General features: G+C 40.8%; 2 protein-coding genes across 3 annotated transcripts in view; one reads left to right on the forward strand and one right to left on the reverse strand.

Moving 5' to 3' along the window:
- Positions 1–2,899, reverse strand: part of rab2a (RAB2A, member RAS oncogene family) — a 31,366-nt gene extending 28,467 nt beyond the window's left edge. The window contains exon 1 of the mRNA XM_074650170.1: positions 2,653–2,899. Within this exon, the coding sequence (XP_074506271.1) occupies positions 2,653–2,698 (46 nt within the window). The 5' untranslated portion in view covers positions 2,699–2,899. The remainder of the gene's footprint in view (positions 1–2,652) is intronic.
- Positions 2,900–6,881: 3,982 nt separating this feature from the next.
- ca8 (carbonic anhydrase VIII) lies at positions 6,882–26,795 on the forward strand. 2 transcript variants are annotated; one of them, XM_074650176.1, is made up of 9 exons: positions 6,882–7,094; positions 12,859–13,050; positions 13,236–13,360; positions 15,832–15,927; positions 17,175–17,237; positions 17,381–17,429; positions 18,814–18,926; positions 21,773–21,967; positions 26,657–26,795. In XM_074650176.1, the coding sequence occupies exons 1-8, from the start codon at positions 7,022–7,024 to the stop codon at positions 21,905–21,907; spliced, it is 846 nt and encodes a 281-aa protein (XP_074506277.1). In that variant the 5' UTR covers positions 6,882–7,021; the 3' UTR covers positions 21,908–21,967; positions 26,657–26,795. The 2 variants fall into 2 exon arrangements, with proteins under 2 accessions (XP_074506277.1, XP_074506278.1); XM_074650177.1 differs by having other exon boundaries at positions 12,865–13,050.
- Positions 26,796–27,651: the final 856 nt, after the last annotated feature.

Here is a 27,651-nt window from a genome sequence, read left to right on the forward strand (position 1 = left end):
ATAGGATGGGTTTAATGCAGAGAGTAAATATAACTGTGTTCTGTGCTGTGTACAAAAACTATGTGTGACAATAAAAGCTGATTTACATTTACATTAAAACCAGGAAAAGACACATATGCGACATTATGACACCCAAAATCTAAGGCGATATTGATATAATATCGATATATTGCCAAGCCCTATTGTCAACTGCGTCTCCAACATGTAGACGTACGTAATGTCTGCACTGTTTAAAGGACTTATGTGGTACTGTTGCTTGTGGAAGGGCTTCACTACAGGAGAGAAATGTTTTGGATATCTTGACAACCTACAATGACATTTAGTAGTAGGTTTAATGCGACTGGTGACATACTGACCACAGAAAATGTCACAGACTGAGTGGTTGGAGGTGCACAAAATAGAATGCACACACCTGTACACCCTCCCACTTTACTGAGGATCCCTTGAAACCTCATTCTGGTCCACACTCGACCAAATTACAAATATAAACATTGCTTCAGATGCGTGCACTGCACACGGGACTGTGCAGAGTATTTCTGCTGTGTAGACATCCATGTAATCAAGCTAGGAGCTTGGCTGCATCTCTCTTTAGCACTCAGATATTAGAGATAAACAACAACAGCAGGAAGCAAAACATGTTTTGCAATAACACTGTGTAGTAAACCTCCAGCCCACCACACTGATCATCTAAAATAAATTAACACATATGCACCTTATGAATCTTTCTCCAATATGATTCACTTGCTTAGTTTGAACTTATATACTATCAATGTAAACAAGTGCATGAAAAAAACAACATAATTGTTGCTTACTTGAGCTGGAAACACCCGTTTCACTGTATATTTCTCATCTAGTCTTTAATTGGGCTTCCTATATTGAATAATCCCAATATATTTCTCACCCTACTTGACATGACTGCTGTTAACCCCATCTGTTTTTTTTATTTTTAACAATAGTGCTACATCATTATAATACAACAGTATTACAAATACACCTGCTGCTGTCCCACTGCAAAGCTACCTGCTCACCAGGACAACCAGCTAACATTTTGCTCAGAAATAATAATAAGTGATCTACGACATTTTAGGGAATATTAGAGGCTTTAGCTTGACGTGTTGGCCTTCTGTGACAAGAAGCTATGTTAATGTGTTATTTAATGATACATTAATCTTTCTCCAATATGTTTCAATTGCTTCCAGCTTTCTTAGTTTGAACTTCTAGACTATCAATGTAAACAAGTGCATGAAAAAAACCCACATAATTGATGCTTTCTTCACTGGAAACACCTGTTTCACTGTATATGTTTCTTGTCTAGTCTTTAATTGGGCTTCCTATATTGAATAATATATTTCTCACCCTACTTGAGTTGACTGCTGTTAACCCCATCTGTTTTATTTAGTTTTTAACAATAGTGCTACATCATTATATGGCAGCAAAACATGTTTAGCAATAACACTGTTTAGTAAACCTCCAGCCCACCACACTGATCATCTAAAATAAATTAACACATATGCACCTTATGAATCTTTCTCCAATATGTTTCACAATAATCACCTTCTTAGTTTGAACTTCTAGACTATCAATGTAAACAATTGCATGAAAAAAAAAACAGTTGTTGCTTTCTTCACTGGAAACAGCTGTTTCACTGTATATGTTTCTTGTCTAGTCTTTAATTTGGCTTCCTATATTGAATAATATATTTCTCACCCTACTTGAGATGACTAATGTTAACCCCTCTGTTTTTTATTTTATTTTTAACAATAGTGCTATATCGTTATAGAACAACAGTATTACAAACACATCTGCTGTCACATCACCAGGAACACCAGCTAACGTTTAACATCAGAAATAATAATAAGTGATCTACGCCATTTCAGGGAATATTAGAGGCTTTAGCTTGACGTGTTGGCCTTCTGTGACAAGAAGCTAAGCTAATGTGTTATTAGATGACGCATCCACAACAACAAGAAATAGTTATTATGACTATATTGTCCTTGTAAGAAGCTCTAATGCACCTTTATGTGCTGCCTTCACAGCTGTTTGCTTAATATTTAGTGGAACCTAGCTAGCTAGCTGTGGCTAACACCCCCACCCTCGACGCAAACAGGCCGAACTGTGTCAACAACTGCTCCTCTAAAGCTCCTATAGGATCACCATGTGTTAGTGTTACTGTGTGTAAACGTCCTGTCACTGTCAGGGTGTTTCAATAGTATATAAATATGTTAATGTTGTATAATGTGGAGCTGTCATCCCACCCCTTCAGTCTGGGCTTTTATACCACGTCACTGGACCGTCCAACACTGCGGAAATACACAGCTAGCTCAATGCTAACAGAGCTAGCTCAATGCTAACAGAGCTAGCTCAATGCTAACAGAGCTAGCTCAATGCTAACTAGGAGAGCTAGCTCAATGCTAACTAGGAGAGCTAGCTCAATGCTAACTAGGAGAGCTAGCTCAATGCTAACAGAGCTAGCTGTTAGTATTGAATTAGCTCTGTTAGTTAGCATTGAGTTAGCACTGAGCTAGCTAACAGAGATGGCTCAATGCTAACAGCTAGCTCTGAGTTAACTGTGCTGGCTCGATGCTAACTGTTAGCTGAATGCTAGCTGTTAGCTCGATGCTAACGGTGCTAGTGTAACTAGCCGCAGCTTACCCGTGTCTCCGATGATGATGTATTTGAAGAGGTACGCGTACGCCATGGCCCCTTGGTTTGTGCAGTCAGCTGTTACGCCTTCGTTAAACCGTGAACCGAGTGAATGAAGGTAAAGGTGATATAGAAGGTGTCTGACAGCGTGTTAGTCTGTTTCTCTGTTTTTCTTTCTCTGTCGGCGTTGAAGGAACAATAAACAGCCAGAGCCTCGGCTCTACGTCACACGCTCTACGTCACAACGCTCCGCCCTCCGCCCTCCGCCACGCTACAGGATGATGATGTGTTCACGGTCCACTCGGAAAATATGTTATGATGCGTTTGCTTACTGCGCTCTTTAGATGGATGGATGGATGGATAGATAGATAGATAGGAATTTATTGTGTTACAGCAGCAGGTTATCCAATCAATGCACAGGAACAGTACATAACATGTACCTGTCAACACTAAAGAAATATATCCATAGAATACAAAATATAAAGAATATTGGAATACACTATAAATATACCCGACTACTACAACTAACATTAAAAAAATCTAAATTATAAACATAGAATAACCCACTATATACACTAGCAAAGTGTAAAATAAAATACTATATACACTAGCAAAGTGTAAAATAAAATACTATATACACTAGCAAAGTGTAAAATAACATACTATATACACTAGCAAAGTGTTCAAGATACTATATATACTAGCAAAGTGTGCAATAATATACTATATACATTAGCAAAGTATGCATTAATATACTAAATACATTAGCAAAATGTGCAATAACATACTATATACATTAACAAAATGTGCAATAACATACCAAATACATGCCTCTGTTGAATGAACAGCCAATAGGGACGTTCTCTCTCTGAAATGACCTATGATTGGCCAAAAATAATGAATGGATGGATGGATCGTATAAAATACACTCAGAGATGGAGATCTAATGGTTGCAAAACAACAACAACAACAACAACACCAACAACAAAACCCTACTGCTACTGGTAAAAGTCAGGAATTGGCAGTTTTGCAGAGAACAAATCTGCTCCAGTAATGTTCATGTTTCAAAAATACATCTGTTGTTGACTGCTTCTATGAAGCCAATATGATGTTGATCCATATCACTATTGTAGTTAGATGAAACAGCCACTTGATGGCAGCAAGTATACAGCGTTAAGTGATTGCATTATAGGTAGCTCAAAGTAAAAAAACAACAACTTCATAACCACAACAAAAGGGGTAGTTTATGTCAATGTGCAACAGTTTGAACAGTCAAGAAATCAGCAATACTTAAAGTACTCCTGCAGCTGAAATTTTTATTTATATTTTGGGGTTTGTCTAACGGAGACAGCGCATATTAATAAACTTTGCCTGAGTTTGTCAAAAGGCTATTTTTCTTCTGTAGTCCCTGGACAGATGTTACTGTCATCCTAGAAAAAAAAAAGAAGAATATTAGAAAAGTTATTGAAATCATCAATAAGCATTAAGAGCAACCATAAAAAGACATTATTATTGTTAGCAAATATTATGATACAGAACACCACCATGCAGCATTGTCAGTGTACCAATTAAAACATGCAAAACAAAAGCATATAATAGAAGACATGCAAAGCAGTGAAACGGGAAATATGAATGTTAATAGAAATATGCACTAAAATATAAAACCTTAGACATACTGTGTGTGTGTGTGTGTGTGTGTGTGTGTGTCAGGGTCCCTCAGCTACGGAGGCTCTGAGAAGCAAGTGAGAAAAAAAAAAACACTGGCGATCCATTTTCTAAGTCCGATCCAAATTGTTTTCTCTCCAATGTTTTGCCAGGATATTCCTTTAAAAAAATTCAGGTAGGAGTTTTAATTTCTCTATGCACTCTAAACACAAGGTAGATATATTGTGTTAGCAAGTTATGCAAATTAAAACTCACCTGGAAGAAAACACACATTTTTTAGTCTTATTTAGAACACGCGGTAGTGGTGCGCTTCAGCCTCTTGTGGTCGAAATTAGTATTACAACAACAAACATTTAAAACAAAATTTACCTGCCAAAATTCTTTTTTTTCATCTGTTCTCACAGATGAAAAAAAAAAGCAATTAAAAAGATTTGTTAGCTTTATGACTTTGATTTTATTAGGATACCCACCTGATTTGTCTAATTCAGCCTCACAAATGCAGATCAAAGAAAAGAATACAGAAATAAATAAGTTTGGTACAATAAATAGCAGGGAAATACAAAGGGAAAATCATGCAGAAGTAATTAAAAAAATAAATAAAAAATACATACAATTTAATAATGAATAAATACATTTAAAAATAAATGTAAAATACATTTTAAAAAAACTTAAAAATGGAGCAGATGGGCCGTGTTTTTCTTTCTATTTTACACGTACAGTGTGAGCACATAAATCGTGAGCTTTGGCATTACATCGCAAATGATCTACTCGTACAGTAGGAGGAGGAAGTACACAACAACATTTCTAAAACTCGTACAGTGCATGCCCAGTTTTAGGCGACACATGCCTATTTGTCTGTATACGTATGAACTGCAGTCCAGGTTCTGCTTTTAGTTCCTCGGTGTGGAAACAGGGGAGCTCGGCTACATTTAGACGGCTACGAGGACAACTTCCTGATAAGGAATATAGGGCAATTAACATCAGCAGCCTGGAGGATTAGGAAAGAAAGAAATGAAGAACAAAAAGGGAACATGATCTATTTATCCCACTTGACTTTTTACACACATTTTTGTACAAATAATAAATCCATCTTGTCTAGACATCTTTTTAAATTCAACCTGGTGGGAATTCAAGAACAGTTTCCGCATACAGTCCCCCTTTGAAAAGCATTAGAGTCTGAGCTCCATGAGAAGTGTGTGGGTGTGTTTAATATGTTTTAGTATCCAGTGTGTCAGAGTGTCCATCTTGAAGTCATCAAGGTTGGAGAACAGTTTAGCCTCTCATTCTCTCTCCGCCCTGGCCCTGTTTTCTCAAACGCTGCTGTTTCCTTCACCCAAGGGTGGGACTGTGGCCTCCAACAGAAACACCAGCACCAGCATGACCTTCCTGCCAGCATTCCAAAACACACATTCACACACATTCACACACACAATACCACCAGGGTACCCAAAACAGCACAGAGGTTGACAGAAAATTCACTAAATTACTGGCTACTAGTTGCATTACTTTCACAGTTAAGGTACTGTATCATTTTTACAGTAAGGTATTGGTTAAATAACAGCTGTATGCTGTGACCTCACAGTAGTTCTGCCAGTATATTACTGTGATTTAGCAGTATGCTGCTGTAGAATCACTGTATTTAACTGTAATTTCACAGTAAATGTTTAGATTACTTTGATTAGCAATATTTTGCTGTAGAATTACTGTATTTAACACTAACTTCACAGTAAATAGCTATCAGAATACCACAATTTTGCAGTATACTGCTGTATAATTACTGTATTTAACAGTAACTTCACAGTAAACGTTTAGATTACTGTGATTTAGCAGTAGGCTGCTGTAGAATTACATTGTAAACTGTAAAATATTTGACTGACAGTAAATTACTGGCTACTAGTTGCATTAATAGCCTGCACCGTGCAGTAAATTTACACTTTAAAAACACTGTAAAATACTGAAAAACAGTTTTATCTGTTAACCCATCAATAACTTAAAAATTGAAAAATAGGTTAAATTCAAATAAACACAAAAATATGATCCATTTTACACATTTATTGGAGCATATAGAGAAACCTCTCCTGATGAATTCACAGTATAGCTTGCAGTAATCACGGCTGTAATAGCCATTAATTTCACTATAACATCATGAATACTGTATTATATTGTGAAAAATCACAGTTAACGCCTGTGATGTCATTTATTGTGAATTATTACAGTTGCATCGTGTGAAATCCTGGTAATAAAAACACTCAGAGCATATAGAGGGAGGGCTGATGAGAAGGAAATACTGATGTGTAATTATTTGGAAGAAAACCCGGGCGAGCGAGCACACCTGCAGTCTGCAGAGTAAAAGAGAGAGAGAGAGAAAGGAAGTAAGACAGAGAGAGAGAGAGAGAGAGAAAGAGGAGGAGCAGCAGAATAAAGAGAAACACAGAGAGCTCCACACATCAGTTAGTAGCTGTAAGAAGACAAGTGAAGGAGGGAGCACATAAAACGATAAGAAAGAATAAAAAGAGGAAAGGAAAGAAGAAACTAAATAAAAAGAAGAAAGTGAAAGGTTGAGGGAGTTGTTGCTCAGCTGGGAATCCATCCAGCAAGACTGCAGAGAGACTTCACTTTGTGTCCAAGTGAAGGGACAAAACCAGTGTGACTGGGAGTGTGTACTGGGAGGACGGACTGGTTTGTACCCACAGTGAGCAGACTGCCAAGCAGCATGGCCGACAGCGTGAACGAGGACTCGGATTATAACCCTGGGAAAGATGAGCTGGACTGGGGCTACGAGGAAGGTAGGCTGGTCTTCATCAGTGTGTGGAGGGATGCTGGGAAATGTTGAAAAGGGGTCTGACCCCAAAACTTTATGCACTTTACATGGTAAATGCATCTATATTGCACTTTTCTAGTCTTCTGACCACTCAAAGTGCTTTACACTACATTCACACACTGATGTACTGAAGTGTCTTGCTCAAGGACACTTCGACATGTGAACTGGAGGAGTCGAGGGATCGAACCACCGACCTTCCGATTGGTGGACGACCTGCTCTACCTTCTGAGCCACAGATTTGATAACACAAAGTCACATTGTAAACCGGTTTCAAATTTCTATCCAATCAAATTCACAGACATTGCGCCCCCTTCTGACACAAAATGATTATTTGCCAATCGGCCGACAATTAAAAAAGTTGCGCTGCTTTCAAATATCATGACATCAGCGACGCAGTAGACCAGCAAGCGTACACCAGAATTGACGATGACCGTAGAAAAAAATAGCCAGGCCAATAAAAAGCAGAAATATACTATTTTAATGAGTGATGACAAATGTGTGTGTCTCATTTGCGGTGCGAGTGCGTCAATCGGTAAAAGATGTAACGTCAAGTTCACCAAAGTCCACAGCACTTTTTTATGGGACTTTCCGTCTGGTAGCAGTCTACGAAGAGAGGAGGTAAAGGAGCTGAACAGAACAGAACAGAAGCGATGACTGCGGTGGCTGCAATGTTATTAAAGGACCATTAAAGCAAGACAGAAATGATGTCCGCTAGTGGCAATGTACAATTCTATTTTGCAGGTGACACATATTAAAGCTGTAAAAATGTGTGTTAAAACAAGACGTAAAAATGAGTACAAATAAATAATTGTCTGTTTTGCTCCCCTCTCTCTTGAAGGTTACTCTAATACAGGTGTCTCCAACCTTTTTTTCCTCCGAGAGCTACACATAGATTGCGGCACCAAGTTGTACATTGCCAATAGCGGACATCATTTCTGTCTTGCTTTAATGGTCCTTTAATAACATTGCAGCCACCGCAGTCATCGCTTCTGTTACAATCCCGCCGTAGGTGAAGGGCTTTTTGTGTTTCGTTAGGATGTGCGCCACTAAAGGAAGCCTCTGCTGCAGCGTTGGCCTTCTTCGTCGGTTTGGTAAACAGCGTTGTTAAGCGTTGTTTTCAGCTCCTTTACCTTCTCTGTTCGTAGACTGCTACCAGACGGAAAGTCCCATAAAAAATTGCTGTGGACTTTGGTGAACTTGACGTTACATCTTTTACCGACTGACAAGCTCGCATTGCAAATGAGACACACACATTTGTCATTACCCATTAAAATAATATATTTTCTGCTTTTTATTGGCCTGGCTATTTCTTTCTGCGGTCATTGTCAATTCTGGTGTACGCTTGCTGGTTTACTGCGTCGCTGATGTCATGAAATTTGAAAGCAGCGCAACTTGTTTAATTGTTGGCCGATTGGCAAATAATCATTTTGTGTCAGAAGGGGGCGCAATGTCTGTGAATTTGATTGGATAGAAATTTAAACCGGTTTACAATGTGACTTTGTGTTATCAAATTTATGTCCAAATTCTTTCAACCTTTAGTGAGCCACTCTGACACTCAGGTAGCGAGCTACTTGTTGGAGACCCCTGCTCTAATACATATAACTTCTTATGAATGAAAGCTCTTAAATGTGCGGTTTTACACAGTTATGAGGGTGTTCCTCATTCGCTGTACAGGAATACTGATGCACTTTACATCACAGCAGTTGCATTAGTTTGTTTAGAATACATACAGAAGGGAGAGAGCATTGAGTGCAAAACATCAGAAAGAATGATACCATGTCCACAAAGGTGTTGCTAAAATCAAGACAAACTTAAGGATAATCACACGCAGTGGTGGAGGAAGTACTTGGATCTTTTACTGAAGTAAAAGTAATTCAGTTTGTGTTGGTTAATTCTGTCTTCTTTCTACTGCTGCCTTTACTGAGCATCGAGGGAAGCACTGTGATATTGAACTGTGAAATTCTTCCTGTGAGTATACTGAACGATACGTAACGCTTTGTAGGCATGAGTTAGACACTAACGTATAGCTTGCAAATACCAGCCGTGTCCTGTGGAAACCTTTAGTCCTAAAGAAAGTTATTGGATGTTCCATAAACATAGATAGAATATTTAAACTTTTAAAATGATTTGAATTGGTCACTCTTTACATGCTATCGTGCAGGTAACCGTTTTGTGCATGGGAGATTAAAGGCTTTCTGCAGGACACTTGATATTATAAGTTTCTAATGTCTTAATTAGACTGGATTCTACTGGAAGAACTGACTTTGTAGAAGGTTTACAATGTGAGATCATAAACTGAAGAGTCTGAGGCCATCGTTCTCTGCCGGAAACCGTTGGATTGCACCTTGTAACGTAATGGACAATGCAGTTTAGTTGTATCGGAACATAATTTTTTAGGAGACTAGGATTGTAGTCATAGGATAAAGATGGACGACGTGTCTCCAATTCCTCCCACCGTCTGCGCGGTAGTGATCGGGGCGGTGGAGCTGCGGTATCGAGGTATTAAAGCACGGCTGCAGTTTGTCAGCGAGAGACTGTCAATCATGACGTCTCACTCCCCTTTTTATAGCGTCAAATAACTAATTAAAAAACAAACTTATCAGTAAAATGAACACTTGAACACACATCAGTGTGATAAGAACTACCTAAAAATGACAGAAACCATCTTTGGGATTTGACTTTGACTATTTAGTTTGGCCCATGTCCAGTCCGCTAACATGGAGGAGGCGGGCTTTATGACCTATACTGCAGCCAGCCACCAGGGGGCGATGGAGATGTTTTGGCTTCACCTTTTGGGAGCTGTCATGTCGTCCATCTTTATATACAGTCTATTGGTGCCTTCAAATGAAACTTGTGAGCTCCTGTTTACAACATGGGAAGTCGTGTACACAATATGCTTGGCGTTCAAGTGGTTAAGTCGTGAGAACACCGCTGCTAAGCAACGGCAATATTAACGTTACTGTCGGCGTTTAGAAGCCACAGAGGCTAACAATTTAGCAAGCTAGCAAGCGGGTAACATAATGCAGTAAATGCAAAGGTATAATGACAGAAGGGTGAAAGACGAGGTCGTTGGGAATATCAACATTTTCCTCAAACATATTATAAAATTACGAAGAAAAAACAATATAAGGCTAAAATTACAATAAATTATCTTAAGTCGTGAACTCGGAAAGTTCCGAAACCTTCCACTTCTGAGGTCGTGAATATGACATGAGGGGGCGTTCATATCGGCCCAACTCGTAAACACGGTAAACACGACCCCATTTGAAGGCACCATATGTCTCCACACAGTTTATTTAATTGACAGTTGCAGGTCAGTCGTCCTTTGCTGGATGCTTTTTCTTGCAGCCCATTTCAGGGTGATAGTTTTCTTGCTAACAGCCAAAAGTAGTTTAAAGAGATATTCATCATTTTGGCAATCTCTTGCCAATATGAAAAAAATAAAGGAAAAGGCCTAGAAGACATGAGATCCAATGAGGTGGCAAAGACTTGTAGATGCACGAATACATGAAGAACCAAAAGCTTGTAGAATAGACATTATAACCTGGATTCTAGCTGTGAATTAATTTGCTAAATGCAGCTGTGATGAAGTTACTATTGTTGGCAAACACATTAACCGACTGATCAGTCAGTCAACCAGATAGTCAGTTATATCATAGATGATTTAGCAATGATCTAGTGCGATCCAAACCAAAACTCATCTCTATAGCCCTAGAAGCACACACACAGCATTTTGCACAGGCCTTTTATGTGTACTGTAGCTGCAGTGCAACCCCTCAGCGCCTTTAGTAAACTGTTGTCAAGGCTTTAGTTGCTGAGGAAAGAGGGAATGTGACGGGTCCCCCTCAGCCCTCTCCGCTTTGGAGAGAGTAGTCAGCCTGTCTGCAGTGTATCCGTCTCTGCTGTGGTCGCAGTATAGAAAAGACCTACTGTGAGTGAGTTGAGTTCATTTTCTTGGGTGCACTGGGCTTTCTTGAACACGATACTCACCAAATGTGTTCTCTTCCTCCTTTTAAAAACACATTGGGCTCCACACATCTAACAATGTTCTCATTGTGCTGTTAAGAGTCATTGTGGTGCAGCAGAAAAGCTGAAGTGAATCTAGACCAGTGTGTACCTTTGGTGTCACTTTCTCTACTCTGTTCCTGCACTCTCTACCATGTTATATTGATTATGGTTGCAGTTTTAAACACAACAAAAGTACTTGGTTAGGTTTAATAAGAGATCATGGTTTGGCTTAAAATAAGTAGGTTTGTTACGTAACTTAAGTTATGTACTTAATGTTAAACATTTAACACTGAAATAGGCAAACGCTGACTTTTAGTACATCGGAGAGGACAGCAGTCTCCTGGGTGAGAGTCCCGTGTTTGTTCAAGATGTTCTTAAATTAAACAAAAACACTTGCTTAGGTTCAGGCAATAAACCCACTTAGTTAGATTTAGGAAAATAACATCACGATTACTACGTTTGTACAGTGAAGATGACACTGAATGTTCTGGATGAAAGGTTTGTGCTTGTGGGACCCATCCACCTCCCCTCCCCTCCCGTCCGGCCGGTGTGTCTCTTTCACTCCTTAAACTACGTCACCACACTTCCGGTGCACTTTCCCTGAGCGTTTAATATTGGTGCAGATGGGTTTACATTATAGATAGCCTGGTGCGTACACTTGCCAACCTTGAGACCTTAAAAAAAGGGAGGATTTCAAAGCCATATCAGGGGGTCTGGGTCTGAGTTTCAGAGACTTTGTTTCCTTCATTCTGGGGACTTTAAAAGAGTGAAAATATCAAAATAATAAGTACACTGCAACAGCATTTTTATATTAAACTCGTTAACTCCCAGGAAAGGAAACTGAATAATTTGTCCCACTGGTGTGAACTTGGCATGTTAAGCTTTGGCATAAACTAATTTGTTTTTATTTATTTTTGCTCCTGCTTGAGTATTTCTTTCTCTTAGTTCTCTCCATTTCTCTCTCTTTCTCTCACTCACTGAAGGTACTTTCAGACACAACGTGACAACGCCACCACTGCGCTCTGAAACCTGTTATTTTTAACGCTGCCACGGCCTAAGTTTGCACGCTGTGGCGAGCGCAGTTTAAACATGAGCTCAAAATGCGCTGTGTGGTGAACACAGACCATGGTAGACTGCTCTCTTCCACCGGGAAACGACAGTTGGTGTAGCTCTATTGTCATCTGGGTGGAAACATTAGGGATTATACACACTGTTCAGTTCCAGAAACAGGCTAAAAAAGTGTGAAAATTTCTCATAATTCCGGAGAAATACGGGAGAATTGTGACCCCAGGAGGAAACCGGGAGAGGGCGATGAAAAACGGGAGTCTCCCAGGAAAATCGGGAGGGTTGGCAAGTGTGCTGGTGCTTCTCATACCGACGCTCAAGGGTGCCTCGTGCGTCGGTATCAAACGCTGATGAGACAAAGCCTCGGTATTTGACGCCTTGGAAATGAGAACTGGCTGGTTTGTCAGACCAATCCATCCACTCAGCATGGGGGTCTATGGGGATTGGTCGTTATGGGAGCCAGCCTCAAGTGGCCTGGAGGTTGCCGCTGGTTTACTAGTATATATATATATATAATATATCATTAGATGCACTACACTCCCAGGTGGCATTTCTACTACTTTACTTCTATACTTTAAAGACACTTTTCTGATAATACTTTCACTTTGAAACCGAGATGTGTGTGGTACATGTAACGTGTGTGTTTTCACTCACAGGTGTAGAATGGGGACTCCATTTCCCAGCAGCCAACGGCGAGTACCAGTCTCCCATTAACTTAAACTCCAGGGAGGCTCAGTACGACCCGTCCCTCCTGGACGTCGGCTTATCACCAAACTACGTGGTGTGTAGAGACTGTGAGGTCATCAACGACGGACACACCGTCCGCATCCTTCTCAAGTCCAAATCAGGTACTCTCATTGGTTAAAGAAGTGATGAGAAACACGAGTGAGCTATCTGCTTCCCTCCTCATCTCTGTCTCTGAGAGTTGAACATGCGCAGGATGTGCGGATTTGGTACTGACCTCTTTGATCTGTTTTTCTACTTCCTGTCTGTGCTTGCCCACAATGCCCTGGGTTTCCTGTGCCGTTGTCAGTGGTTACCGGAGGTCCGTTGCCTAGCGATCATGAGTATGAGCTTCATGAGGTTCGATTCCACTGGGGCAAAGAGAACCAGAGAGGATCAGAGCACACCGTCAACTTCAAGGCTTTCCCTATGGAGGTAGTGAACACACACACACACACACACACACACACACACACACACACACACACACACACACACACACATGGAATAGGCCTAACGCACTCAAAAAAGACCAACAGACCCTAAAATACTAAAGAAATACAGTGCTCATATGTTTTTACTTGTAGCATGCTGGCATTTGTCCTTCAGATAACAACGTAGCTTGTTGAGTCCTTGAACACCAAACCAGTTAATCTTCTCTAACAAGTAACAACATCTAAAGCTGAAGGCTGAAAGATACAACTGTATTTCACAGGCTGAAATATTACAGTATGCAATGCTGGACAATACGCCAGCATAAATATCCCACAATGCAATGCATTAGTGACGACAACAGACATTGACGGAAAGCTCTGTCACGTCAATAACAGTTCAATTTCCATATCGATTTGACTCTGCTAGGCGTAATATGTATTTCAAATTAATTCAGACTTTGATTCTCACCAACCGTCGTTTTCACGGTCACATGACATTGGTACGGGTTACCATGGTTTCACGTGTCCAACCGGCAAGGGGGCTCTCAGGAAGTGACGACGTGAGATCATTGCGTCTGAAACAATACATACTACTGTTTATTCACACAAAAGTATGTTGAACGAGAGTACACATATTGGGTATGTAGTGCATTGTATGCGATTTCAGACGAAGCCACGGCCTCTTGTCTGTTTACGGTCACGTCTGTGCGTTGTACACAAACCAACTAGTCGAGTAGAGATGCACGCCCAAAAGAAAAGCCCACATATCTGGTCATTACCACTCTCATGTCGGTGCAGTAAGTATGGAGCTGGGAGGCAATTAGCCTAGCTTAGCATAAACACTGGGAGCAGGGGGAAAGAGCTAGCCTGCTCTCTCCAAAATACCTCTGAAGTTCACTAATTAAAACAGTGTACAGAGCTTTGTTTAATACACAAATAGAAATGTTTTAATTACATTATGTGGTTTACGTAACTATTTCTTGATGAACCACAGTCCTGTGCAGCGAACAGCCAGACACAGTCTGAGTTTAGTATAGGCACATTGGTGCCAAACCTGGCAACGACACAGTGACGACAAGACTCCAGGAGGTCACTGCCCCCGGCTGTTGTTAGAGCTGTTGATAGGAAAGATAGTGAACAAGTGTATTTCCCAAAATGATGTTCTTTAAAGGTCAACATTTTGAGCTCAGGTGCCGCCTCTCAGACTGCTTCTCCTGACACTAACCTCTGGCATTTAGCTGAGATTTAAGGTCCAAACTGAAACCTTGGAAATGCCAAAAGTTCCACACCAGCTCACTCAGTTTGATGATACCTGATGCTTCTCTTTATTGCTTCATTCTTCATTGCTTCATTCATGGTCACTACTTAAATAGACTTTTAGAGAAAACGGTATAACTTAGCTTAACATGTCACCCCTACAGTTCTTAACCCTTAGAGGTGGACTTCTTAACTTTGGAAGAATAATCAGCACAGTCGGGAAGGATAAATTACTAAGCTCCAAAGTCAGCTCTAAGTCAGTTTGCTGACTTTATGACTGTATGCAGCGGTGTACCGGCCATCTGGCATACCGGGATTCCCGGTGGGCAATGACTCTGATCTTTCTCTAAACGTGACCTAGTTTTAGTTGTCTAAATCTAACCAAACCTCAACCATAGAGGAGGCAGATCAGAAAACAGTCATATGAATAATAAAGGCCATTTGTGACAGTTTTTGGAAGAAAATGACAAACAGTCTGGAGGACTTGTTTAATAAAAACTACAGTGACCAGCTGTTTTAGAAGTTTTTTTTATTATTATGATATATTTGTGAACCATTGTAAAGAATTATATCTTCAGTAGGAACACATTTTGGAGTGATTTGAAGCCGAGTGCCACAGACAGGCAGGAGAAGCAGGAAAGTATTGAGTGATGGACTAGTGGTCGAAGTCTTTTTATGGGATTTGTTGACCAAAATATAAATTAGCGACCACCTTCTTCTTTAAAACTGGTTTGAATTTGCTCAAAAAATTAATATTGTTATAGGTCTTTCAATTATAGTATTTCAATTACTATACTTCAAGATAGCTTTTGACCTCTATTGCAAACCACTAAATGAATTAATGTTCAATGGAAAGTCTGAGCTAAAACGACTGATATAAAAGTTGACAGCTCAGAGATACTGAGATTTTATATATTCATTTCCCACTGTTTCTATATTACCGTAAGTACCATTGCAGCTTTCAGTACAGATCGGTGGTCTGGTCTGATATTTGCGTGTTTTAGGGTAGAAGTTTTGCACCAGTTTCTCCACGTTGATATTAACTTGACATAAGAGCCCATATAGAAAGTCCTCAGTCACCCACAGCTGATGGTTCCTCTCTTACTTCTGTTCCATACACCTGTCCACAACAATGGCCTCTCAAATACAGGTCGTGATGTGTTGTCTCTCTGTCTGTCCGTCCGTCTGTCTCTCTGTCTGTCCGTCCGTCTGTAGCTCCACCTGATTCACTGGAACAGCACTCTGTTCAACACTTTGGAGGACGCTCTTGGGAAGAAGAACGGAGTCCTCACCATCGCTCTGTTTGTGCAGGTAAACATCCACATCAAGAACCAGTAGGCCGGCATCGTGGCCAGATAAGGGGTTAGGGGGGATGGTTTTCCTCATAAGTCCGCACTGCAAAATTTAACAGAGATCAAAATTGGTGCAATATTCACATTTGACAATATGAGCTGGCTTTTAGGACAAAAATCATTAGCTTTTGCTTTAGCGTTTCTATTGCCTGGAGCTTGAATATTGCACAAATTGGGTCCTATATTTTTTCCTTTCGATACTGTAACAGGTAACGGTTACCAATACACAGTAAATGTATATAATGTAGCCTAAACCTGTCATACTAGCCAAAAACAACTAACTAAGAACATTTTAAGCTGACTAGAATGCTGTCTGAGCCACCAAATAAAGCTACCGCACCTTAGCAATTAACAAAGCACACAGCTACTACTTACTCATTGTTTGTTAAAGGTAAAATAAATATTAACTAACCATTTATAAATGATGGTTATTATAAAGTGTTACCATTATTCCAATTGTCCGCCCAATTTTATATCAATGTCAACACAACTGCAACTGAGTGTAATATTTTGGAGCAGAACTACCCATATTATGTCCTTGACATCTTTTTGTAAAAGTATTTTGAAATCTTTGAAAGTACTCCTATCTGCACATTCCCCTCCACGGCCCTCAGTTTGAAAAACATTGACTTTTTCCCCATGTCAGAGACCTTAAAGTGTTTTTCCTTCCTGGGATTGTACGGTAAGTGCTGTGCTGTGAACAGGTTCATTCCAGATTAGATTGAACCATCCTGTGTAATAATAATAATATAGGTAGTTGGAAAGCACCTTCTACTACATTTCTATGAAATCCCCTGATTCATCTACTTCATGCCTTCCCTGGTAATGGTCATTACTTCCCCTGCCAGGAAAAATCTTATAACAAATGTGGGGAGCTTTTACGCCATCAAACCTCAGAGAATGACATCAGATCTGAGTCACACCGGCCCGGTGAAAAGACACCATCTGTAGGCGTCTCCTTCTGGTTTCCCTGGTCTCCTGCAGGCCACAGTCTTAACACCTCACACGTCCTGTTTTGACAGCTCCTAGTTTCTACTTCCTGTTTACTTCCTGTACGGATTCTGCGAATACAAACTTAAGATCTTCTTAAAATGTTGTTGACGTCTTTAAGTCTGTCACTGATGACATTGTCTTTAGTAGATACATTGATAAGTCCTATGGCCACCAACTTACCGCCCACTGAAACTAAAAATGTGTTTTTATCAGATTGGTAAAGAGCATCTGGGTCTGAAGGCCATCACTGAAGTTCTACAGGACCTGCAGTACAAGGTGAGAATAAGATCAGACAGATTAGATGGCAGTGTATTACATAAGATAACGGTGAATGTCAGATGTTAGATGAATAATCACACTGTTACACTACATGATACATTAATGCAATCGTTTCTGTTGTGTTGCTGTATTTCCATCAGGGGAAGAGCAAGATAATTCCCTGCTTCAACCCCAACACTCTGTTACCTGGTGAGCAGAAACCTATTTGATTTCAAATGCATGATGAATATATGAAGCCTGGTGAAAAAACACCATAGTTTGAGATTTAGGTTACAGCTGCAGAAGCTGTAAAAGTAAAAGTAAAAACAACACAGTGGAAATTATATTCTATTATATTTTATCATTCAAATTAAATCAAATATGAACTGAATGAATTGCTGTTTTTTTCTGCACTTGACGTAACCTGAAGGCAAAATTGTTGCACTGCAGCTACAGGTCACAGAATCTCACGTACTGTACGTATCATAAAACAAGGTGTAACACTGACGGTAGGCTGAGGCAAAGCACTCGTTCTATGAAGTTATCAAAAATGCCACCAATGATGCACGGTAGATAAATATTTAAGCAGGGACTTGTCGTTCCCTGCTTTGTCGTGAGAACCCTCCCGCAAATATTGCATTTGGCATTTGTTTGGTTGACTCGTGGAGTGTATCCAGACTTTAGAACATTGAAGGCAGTCAGTCAGTCAGTCAGTCAGTCAGTCAGTCAGTCTTGTTAACAGCTTTGTCGCTGAGTTAGCACCTGTTTGTATGCGTCACCAGTTATTTTTTACTTAGCAGATGCCTGGAAGCAAAAGAGACGATCCAAGAGAGAACATGGATAAAAGATTTGATGAGGGATTTGTTGTTAATATAGCAGCAAACAACTTTTTTACTATGTAAAGATATAGTGGAGTAATGTCTACCTGAGCAGAGAATGAAGTCTCCCTCCCTTTGTGAGCATGCCCCACTGGCTGGCAAATCGTCACTATTCTGCACTGCTCTCATACGGTGGTTAACACTGATAACACCGTCCCAACCCATGGCATCGTCGCGGAAGCGTAGCATCGACCCTTCAGTCCCCCCCGTCCAGGTAAACACAGTTAGCTCTGTCAGCACTGTTTGTGCTGTTGCCACCGTTAGCTGCTAGACGCCAACTCAGCCGTCGCCATGTTGAGGGCCGTGAGGAGGCAATCTCTCAATCATAGGATTGAGAATTTAGCAGAGTATTTCACCAACTTGGAACCAGATTTAAAATGGAACCAGCTAGCGGAGCTCATCCCTAGTCAGGGACGTGCGTAGATATTTTGAGGGATGGTGGCTAATTTCAAGAAAAGTGTTACCCCAACCGCACGAATCCCAAAGGATAACATAACAAAATGATGCATTTCTGGACCTTTGATAAATTCTGTACATTGTGCTGCTCTCTTATTATTACTGAGGGAAGCGCCTATAATCTGCCCACCTTTTTATTTCCCATTTCATCGGTGCTAATAAACTAATCCATTTCCAAAAATTGAGAGAGTCAGAGAATAAAAGCTGCTTTCGCTGACATAATTAATGCATTTTACATTGAATGTTTAATCTGCCCTCAGACCCTTTACTGAGAGACTACTGGGTGTATGAAGGATCTCTGACCACACCACCGTGTAGTGAAAATGTGACCTGGATCCTCTACCGCTACCCTCTCACCATCTCACAGTTACAGGTAAAACACAGTGTTGACAGACGGAATCGGGCCAGTGTATTTAGCCCGATTCTGGGGCGTCATTCATCCCAACTTTCAGCCTTGCAAACCGGACTTCTATTTCTTCTGGCGTGACGAGTATCAGCCGAAAGCTGGGCCAGGTTATTTTGGCTACCTGATGGGTTATTGTCCTGGTTTGACCTCTGTTCTTTCTTTTTCTACATCCCAGTCCAAGATATACATCTGATCAGTCAGGCCCTTTTATGGCTTTCATACAACACAGGACCACTAACCTGAGGCTCTCTGGCATTCAACGCAGTACAAGAAGCCATTACACCCAATCAATGAGCCTGTCACATTGGCTTTAATTCAGCCTTGGCTTGACCCATGGCTCTCTTCAAGCAGGTTGTTGTAAAGGATGATGATGATGGTAAATCCTCTGACATTTATTTCAGTCTTTCATCCTTTCTGCCCTGTGGCATGCTGACCCTTTGAAATGCCAACAGAAAGAATGACCTCTGGCTGTCCTCCTGCCTCAGGCTATATGTCCATGGATGACTTTATAACATTACACAACATTTTGCACCAGGACACATTAATCAGTAGGCCCATCGTTGTAAATGTTCCAGAGCCAAGAGGATGTTAGATGTTAGATTAGACATTAAAACCGTTGACATGATGATATGTCTATGTAGATTAGAACAGTGGCTCCCGAACATTGTGACCTCTAAATTTAATAAAGAGGTAATACAAATCTGTCTGACATCTGATCTAATCAGCTTGAACACAGCTTGGAAATCATCGAGACTCTTACAATCAGTTTTCTGCAAGATTTTGGAATATTATGCGCCTATTTGGTGGCCATTTTGAAAATGCACAATTGATAAAAGCAACACATTTGGCACACATGTAGGTTTGTATGTTATGAAAAGATATAGATATCGGGGCGCTGCAAATTTGGCCCTTGAGGGCCGTGGCAGCGATTTCTTTTGCCGGTTGTCATTCTATCATGAAGGCAAAGGGGGTGAAGCTTGACCCCGAAGACGTGACTATGCTCCTCTTATTTGGTTTTCAAATGTTTCTTTAAAAAGTACCCTTGAAAACATCTGATCTGATCAGCTTGAACTCACCTTGTAAATTTCAAGACTCATAAAATCAGTTATCTGCAACATTCAGGAATCTTAAGCGCCTATTTGGCAGCCATTTTGAAAAATGGCTGCCACGGTCGTCAGGGGCCAAATTCGCAGCGCCCCGATATCTATATCTTTTCATAACATACAAACCTACATCTGTGCCAAATTTGTTGCTTTTATCGCAAAAAGCACAATTGTTATGAATATTTCAGTTTAGCTGCCCCACAATATTTGACTTATTTTTTAGCACTGCTGGAGTCTATTCTCTGTATCCTGTTTAAAACAGCAGGTCCTGCTTACTTAGACCATACACCTCCAACATCCGGCTATTACTGACTGCTAAAAGAGTGTGTGTGTGTGTGTGTGCACAGTGCATGTGTGCATGCAGGTATTCCAGTGTTTCTATGCCTACAAGTTTTGCCCTTTGACAGTGGGCTATAAATCCTCCTTCTGTAAGCCAACAGCACGACAGCACAGGAGCTGTTGTCATGTTTGCTTTGGCCAGCCACTATACAGTAGATGCGTATAGAAGTGATCGTATCTGCGGTGGTTTACACAAGAACAGGAAGTCTCATATTGTGGATCCTTTCTGTCACAGTTCTGATCTTAACATTTTGGTCTGAGCAAGAAAACAACAAGAGATGCTGTTTCTTGCAGTGCTGCTGGGTAAATACAGGCTGTTTGGTCACCTCTGTCAGGCTTTATTAAGGCAAATATTGTGCTCGTTAAGAACTGAAATTACCAGAAATAATACCTAAGAATATTGGAGTTTACCCAGCAATGAAGTGGCAGCTGTTTTCAGATTATCGTATTTTATTCCCACTCTATCATTATATTATTATAGGGTCTTTCTCTGCCATTAAGGACTCCACATGGGTCCCAGTCTTCTAATTCTTTCCCTTTTACTCAGCACTGAAAGCTTTTTCACCTGAGCGTCTAACAGCCCGAGGAAGTGTAGAGCAAATATTTGAAGTCACACAGAGTACTTGAATGATCCTGTGTATCTTTAGAAAGCCAAAGGGCAAAAGTGGTGTGTTTTAAGCAGCCATGTTGTCTTGTTATGTCAAAACGTTCTTAGTCCCAACTCGTCAAATACGGCAGCTTGGTCAGTGGATACGCTACAAACTATGACGCTCTACGTACACCTCTGGCGTTAGTTTTGTGCTGTCGCGTCTAGAAGTTAACTTGCAAATTGTGAAAAGTTGTAAAAACGTGCAAAAACCACTAACCCTCTCGCTGCCCGACGACCTATCTTAACCATAACTATTCAAGGTCAATGCCTAATCTTAACTATTAGAGGTCAATGCCTAACCTTAAGTATTTGAGTATTTGACACCTCACCTCCTCCTAAAGCAAACTTTATTGCTCTTAATAGTACGGCAATTGACCTCCTTTACTCCCACCATAACTACGACCACGTAGAGCGTCATGGTTTGACACGTAGGGCCACTGACCAAGCTTCCGTATTTGACGTATTGTGAGTGAGAACAGACTGGTTATGTAGGAACCAGACTGTATAAAAGAACTGTACAAGTTTCGGACACTTTCTAATTTTTTTGGGATCCTTTTGTCATGCAAACTAAAGATAGTGAATATTGGTCATCAGCCACTTCAGTCCAGGGACATCAGTACTGACCTTGGACCTTATTGGTCCAACCTGTTATGTGTGGAGCCATGAGATATGGAGCCGTGACCTTGTTCGGCCTCTAAAATGAAATCTTTCCTCCTCTGCAGATCGAGGAGTATCGGAGGCTGCGGTCCCATTACAAAGGGGCGGAGCTACTAGAAGGGAATGATGGCATGTTGGGGGACAACTTCCGTCCCACCCAGCCGCTCAGCGACCGGACGGTTCGTGCCGCCTTCCAGTGACTCTCACCTTCCAGTGCCAACTCAGAAAAACGATGGGACCTACAGATCCGAGAACAGAAGGTAACGGTGTTACAACGAGTTCTGCTCTGTCCTGTTTTCACATGCAGCACATCAGCTGAGGAAGCTTCAGCCCACTTTGATGAAAAAGTATTGTCTTGAGTATGAAGTCAAACCTATTACTGGCACATATCCTCCCTGTTCTGCATCAATGAAGCATCACATCACATTACATTATACAGTAAACCCCTTAACCCTTTTTAATGTGTGAAATGTTAAATGTGCTGTTCTCATTCACTCTTTGTACTTGCACCAAAGTAATGCACTAAAATCTGTATATAACCCACATAATTGTGAGCCAGGATGTGCAGGACAGCCTCTAAGGAAGTCAGGTGACGTAGTAACTCTTATGGTACGTGTCCACAGGGGCGTTTTTTATTACGAAGGATCGCCTCGCTTCCCATCATTTGATGCTTGATGGGCTGCCACTAGACACCTGATTGGACGAACGCTTTCCCTCGTGGGCTGCTGCGCCCAGCGTTCAAACCGGAACCAATACTTCACCGAAATATGTTTCTGAAAACATTTTATGCGAGAAATAAGTCATGCAGTTGCTGAACCTGTCTTTATTTTGGATCGACAACGGTTAGTTTAAAAGTTTCTTGGGAGTTTCCAGAGGCGGCGAGTTGCGTCGGACGCCTCTGATTGACATAAGTAGCCTAGTAAACCCTCAACTTTATGCAAATGAGGAGCGGCAAACGTGACCCCTGTCTCTCTAATCGCGCCGCCACGCTACCAGAATACATTGCACGGCTGCTTACATAATGGGAAGGACGGAGGCCATGAACATGTTCCATTATAAAGAGCGATAAAGTCCATGTAAGGAGGAGGTTGGGGTGGATACGGGTCAAACAAACACAGGACTTTCACCCAGGAGGCCGCGGTTCGTGTCCAGTGTGAAACCAAATGTCAACGTTGACTTATTTTAACTTACTTTTGTTATGTAACTTACATACTTAACGCCACGTTCATAAGGTATGTAACAAACATACTTATTTTAACCCAAACCAACATCTTTTCCTCAACCTAACCAAGTAGTTTTGTTGCCTAACAGACCCACTGATCTCTCGTGTTGCTGGACATTCAACGCACAAAAAATAACTTTTCGGAAGATATCATACGGACCGTTGTATTAGGATAGTCGCTAACTGCTCTTCTGCTGGAAACAACGCCGATGACAGCAGTGAGAGTGACCCAAAATTTGCAGCCGTAAAACAAAAACAATGAACTAAAAATGCTACAATGCTCTGTAAAGCAGAGTTGGGTGATAACGTTGTGGGTTCGTCATTATGACTGACACCTTTCACTTTGCATGTAGTCATTTGGTCCATTGTTAATATAAAACACTGATTTGTGCAGCTTTAATTTAGCATCTACATGACAATAACACCTTAAGATAATGAACTAAATAAATGTGTAAATGGATAAAAAAAAGCATTGTTCTCTGTATGTTCAGTTAGTTCAGCACATTTCCTAACAGGGGACAGTCTTTTAATGGAAGCAGGCACGCTGTCCCTGAGGTATTTGGGTCCTCTGAAACCACAGTGTGTCAAGTCCTGGAAGAACTAACCCAGTTCAGTTACTAATCTGGGATATACACTACGTAGTGTATGGAGGGATCCCAGATTTAGCTCATCTGCACTGCGGCAGGAAGACAGGACAGAACGTTTGGAGCTCAGAGGGGATGAGGAGGGTAAAAAAAGACAAATTCAACTTTCTGGGTTTCTTAACTTTTGGGGACATTAAATCTTTGTGGTTATTCTACATGTCAGCTTTATAAGATGTAGAAAAACAAACGGCCAGCAAAGACATTTTCGTGTAATACTATGTTCTTTTAGCTTATTCTTCTCACAGTCTGACGCTTTCACATTACTATCAGTTAGCCTTGGTACGCAACATAATGTCAGGGACTGGAGGAACACAGTATCTTCCCTCCTGTAAATTATCTAATTTGACCCTGATGTAGCTGTAACTGACTTCACTTCAAAATTGATCCCAATTTTTGTAGCGACCAAACGGCGGTACTACAACTTCCGTGTCCGTCGTGATGCCATTGGGCCCAAAAAGACTTTTTCCCATAGATTTAAATTGGGAAAGAGACGTCTTTAACTCAGCGTATAATTTTTTTTTTTTAGTTGAATCAACTTCCCAGTATGAACACTTGAAGAGTCCTTATCAATCATTAGGTCATAAAAGTTTTAAATGCTCTAATAGCTGAATCCAGAGTTATTTTCCTTCCTCCGTTCATGTGAATGGCTGGAGCGAGGGCTGGAAGGCGGAGTTAACAAGCCGTGATGAAGCGCGACGGTTGTGACCCCGTGACCGAGCCACGTGACCGAGCCAAGTGACCGAGCGGACGTTACTGCGCCTGCTTCCCGGGCCCAATGGATGCGAAAGATCGCTGGAAGATCCGGGTACTTTTACACTCGGACGTCGAGCCATTTTGGCTTCACGCGCCACTGAGCAACTTTCATAGGAATGAACGGGGCCTCGCCTCCAACGCTGTATCCAGTTCTCTTAATACATCCATGGGTAGTAATGGACACAGTATGCTTGTTGGCATATTGTGGCACAAATGGTCCCCATCTGTAGATATGCATTTTTTAATGATATAGCACAATTTTATGATTTATAGTAAATTATGTCGCAGACTCCCTGACCTCAAATTTGAGAATCACTGGTTTAGTGTGCTGGTTTTATTTTAAATGAATCATTCAGGTTTCACTGACTACAGCTATTTTTACCCTCTGAAGGTGGAATTGAAGAGTGGAGAAGTTATTTTTTACAAAGCAACACAATTAGAGTTCTTCATGAAGAGCAGGCTTAGTTACATAGTTTTCATAACCCTGTTATGATACCAGCGAATATCTGAGCCGACTCCAACGTAATTCATATTCAAGGCACAGAGAGATGAGATCAACGGGGTGCTCGGATGGAAACAGAGTGTGTTGAGAGGAGGGAGAAGGACTGTGGGGTGCTGTGGTGAAGGGAGGCGAGAATGCCAGAGGGATGAAAGAGGAGGGCACGGGAAAAAGGGGGAGAAAGAACAGAGGTCTATTGTTTCTAGTGTAAACGGACACTGATCTGGACACACCAGCACAAACCCACCGGAGACGAGACCTGTGAACGAGAGAGAGAGGAGGTAGAGAAGCAGAGAGGAGAGGGAGCTGGGTGGAGGTCAGAGAGAAAACTAGCATTAAAGAAGAGTTAGTGTTTAGTAAAAGTCTAACCAGGACAACCTGCTACCTGCATGAATCTGCTCTCACCTGCATATATGTGAATATAAAAATACAACCGACTGTCAGCAGCTGTAAAGAGCAGATGTTGTTGTGGAAATAAAGTCTGTCTTGCAACCGCCTTTGTCTATCAGAGTCTACAGACATACAGTAGCAGCTCTGTGAAGGCACAACGATACGATATGCATCACTCTCCATGGTTCCGATACGATTCAAGGACGATATTGGGCTCATCTAGAGCGTTACGATACGATTCAATGATTTGAAATCGATACAGTAACTTTGTTTTGCCAAAAATTCAATCAGTGTGACTGTGAAAACAATATCTGGAAACTGGAAAGTGCAGGTTAGGATTCCTCAAAGTTTTTCTTGTAAGGGATCAGGGATAACTTAATTATAGATATAAACAAGTAAACACAACGATTAATGGCAAATACATACACTTTTTATTTGAAAGTAATAAAAAGAGCAACTTCAGGACCCGCTGCTTCAGTTCTCAAGATACAAAAAAATATAATAAATCAACTTCTATTCAAGTTAAATGAAAAGTGCATGGCGTCTCAGTAGGTGCGTGGAAAGACTAGTCGTGTTGCCATTGTATTTTATCTGGCCTTTGCATATTCTGCAAACAGCGAGCGATTTATCAAGGACATCTCCCTTTTTTGCAAAAGCAAGAATGTTTCCACACGCTGGACCTCAAACGTGATTTGAAAATCTCTCACTTGTCTGGCGTTACCTCGCCATCGGCCATGTTTCGTTTTGTTGTTGTCTTTCTGAGATTGCCGCTGCTGACGCATGTCGTCATACACAGGGAGAGTGAACTGGAGTAACATTTTACATTTCTTTACTAATAAAAGTGCTAAAAAATATACATCCATATAATGTTTGTCGTCCTTAAATACAAGGTGCAAATCCTTATATCGATACAATAGTAAATAGATTATTTACCTTATAAATCAATTTTAGATCGATATACTGTACGTCCCCGTTAAGGACAACTTGATGAGTACCTATCGATGTAGTAGATGAATCGTTACACCCCTAAACACTTCCACTAAGTGGTCTTAATGTATAGGAACCGGGCTTATATACTGTAGTTTGAGGCAATACATAATACTACAGTACTTTTCCTCTGAGTCTGAAAAGGTAATGGAACATTATTTATGTATATCACACTTCAGTGGTCTATATATTTGACTGATGACTGGTCATGTAGTGTGTTTTTTTAAACGGCACTGCAGATGGAAATGTCATCAACTTTTAAAGAGTGGCTTGAACACGTTTTCTCTTCAGCAGCTTTGTTGAACTTTTTTCCAGTCTGAAGTGGAAAAGTTGTAAAACTACAAATTTAACGATAATATGCAGAAACACAGGAGCAATAAAAGATCCCCTTTTGTGACGTTTGACTCGGCTGTATAGAGCATCTGAGCTGATCCATATTTCTCTTTCATTACAGGAGAGAAGGAAGAAGAAGTGTGAAGAGAGGAATGGAAATAGAGGCAGAGAGAGAGAGGGAAGGGTGATGTGGTTGTAGATCAGCTGCAGACTGAAGGTGGACAAAGAAACTATTGATCTCACACCTTCCGTGTGTGCTTTGTGTAGGTGTGTCCTTTACTCCCCCCGCTCATTCTTACTGTATTTGTGTATGTGAGTGTAACATCCTCCGTCCTCCCTGTGTCTGTGTGTCTCTAGTATTATTGTACGTGTGTGTGTGTCCTGATTAGATGATAGGAGGCTTTACTACCGGCCCGTCTCTGCTGTCAAAACAAGAGGAAGCGTGAACCACTGATACACACACATACACACACATACACACACATACACACACATACACACACACACATACAGTATGTGCATACACCAGGCTGGTCATTATGTGTTCAACGTATCCTCATACAACGGTTCGTATGATATCTTATGAAAAGTTATTGATTTTTTGTGCGTTTTCCTACAAATGTCCAGCAACACGTGTCAATTTCCGCTCCAGTCTTTTCAAAAATAAACTTCTTTGTCTTCACAGGAAACAACTTGGTTAGGATTAGGCAATAAAACTACTTACTTAGGTTTAGGAAAAGATCGTGGGTTGGGTTAAAATAACACTGGAAGTGGCGTAGCTTGTGGGTGGGTCAAAACACACAGAACTTTCACCCAGGAGACTAGTGTTCATGTCCGTGTGAAACCAGATGTCAAAGTTGATTTATTTGTCACGTAACTTCCGTACTTAAGTTACTGCACTTCCGGTGTTATTTAAACCCAAACCATGATCTTTTCCTAAACTTAAATAAGTATTTTTTTCCCTAAACCTAACCAAGTTGATCTATTCTTAAGCCTAACAAAGTAGTTTTATTTTGAAAAGACTGGAACGGAACTAGACATGTGCGTCACGTGTTGCTGGACTAAAAAAGCACAAAAATACGTTGTTGAAGTTCGTGCTGAGCGTCACGAAAAAAA

This window comes from Sebastes fasciatus, chromosome 11 (genome assembly GCF_043250625.1).
Source record: "Sebastes fasciatus isolate fSebFas1 chromosome 11, fSebFas1.pri, whole genome shotgun sequence".
Classification (NCBI taxonomy): Eukaryota; Metazoa; Chordata; class Actinopteri; order Perciformes; family Sebastidae; genus Sebastes; species Sebastes fasciatus.

Coding starts and splice junctions, on each gene's coding strand:
- ca8 (XM_074650176.1), top strand. CDS start 7,022: ATGGCCGACAGCGTGAACGAGGACTCGGATTATAACCCTGGGAAAGAT. Junction 15,928..17,174: donor CCATCGCTCTGTTTGTGCAG/GTAAACATCCAC, acceptor TGTTTTTATCAG/ATTGGTAAAGAGCATCTGGG. Junction 17,430..18,813: donor CCCCAACACTCTGTTACCTG/GTGAGCAGAAAC, acceptor ATCTGCCCTCAG/ACCCTTTACTGAGAGACTAC.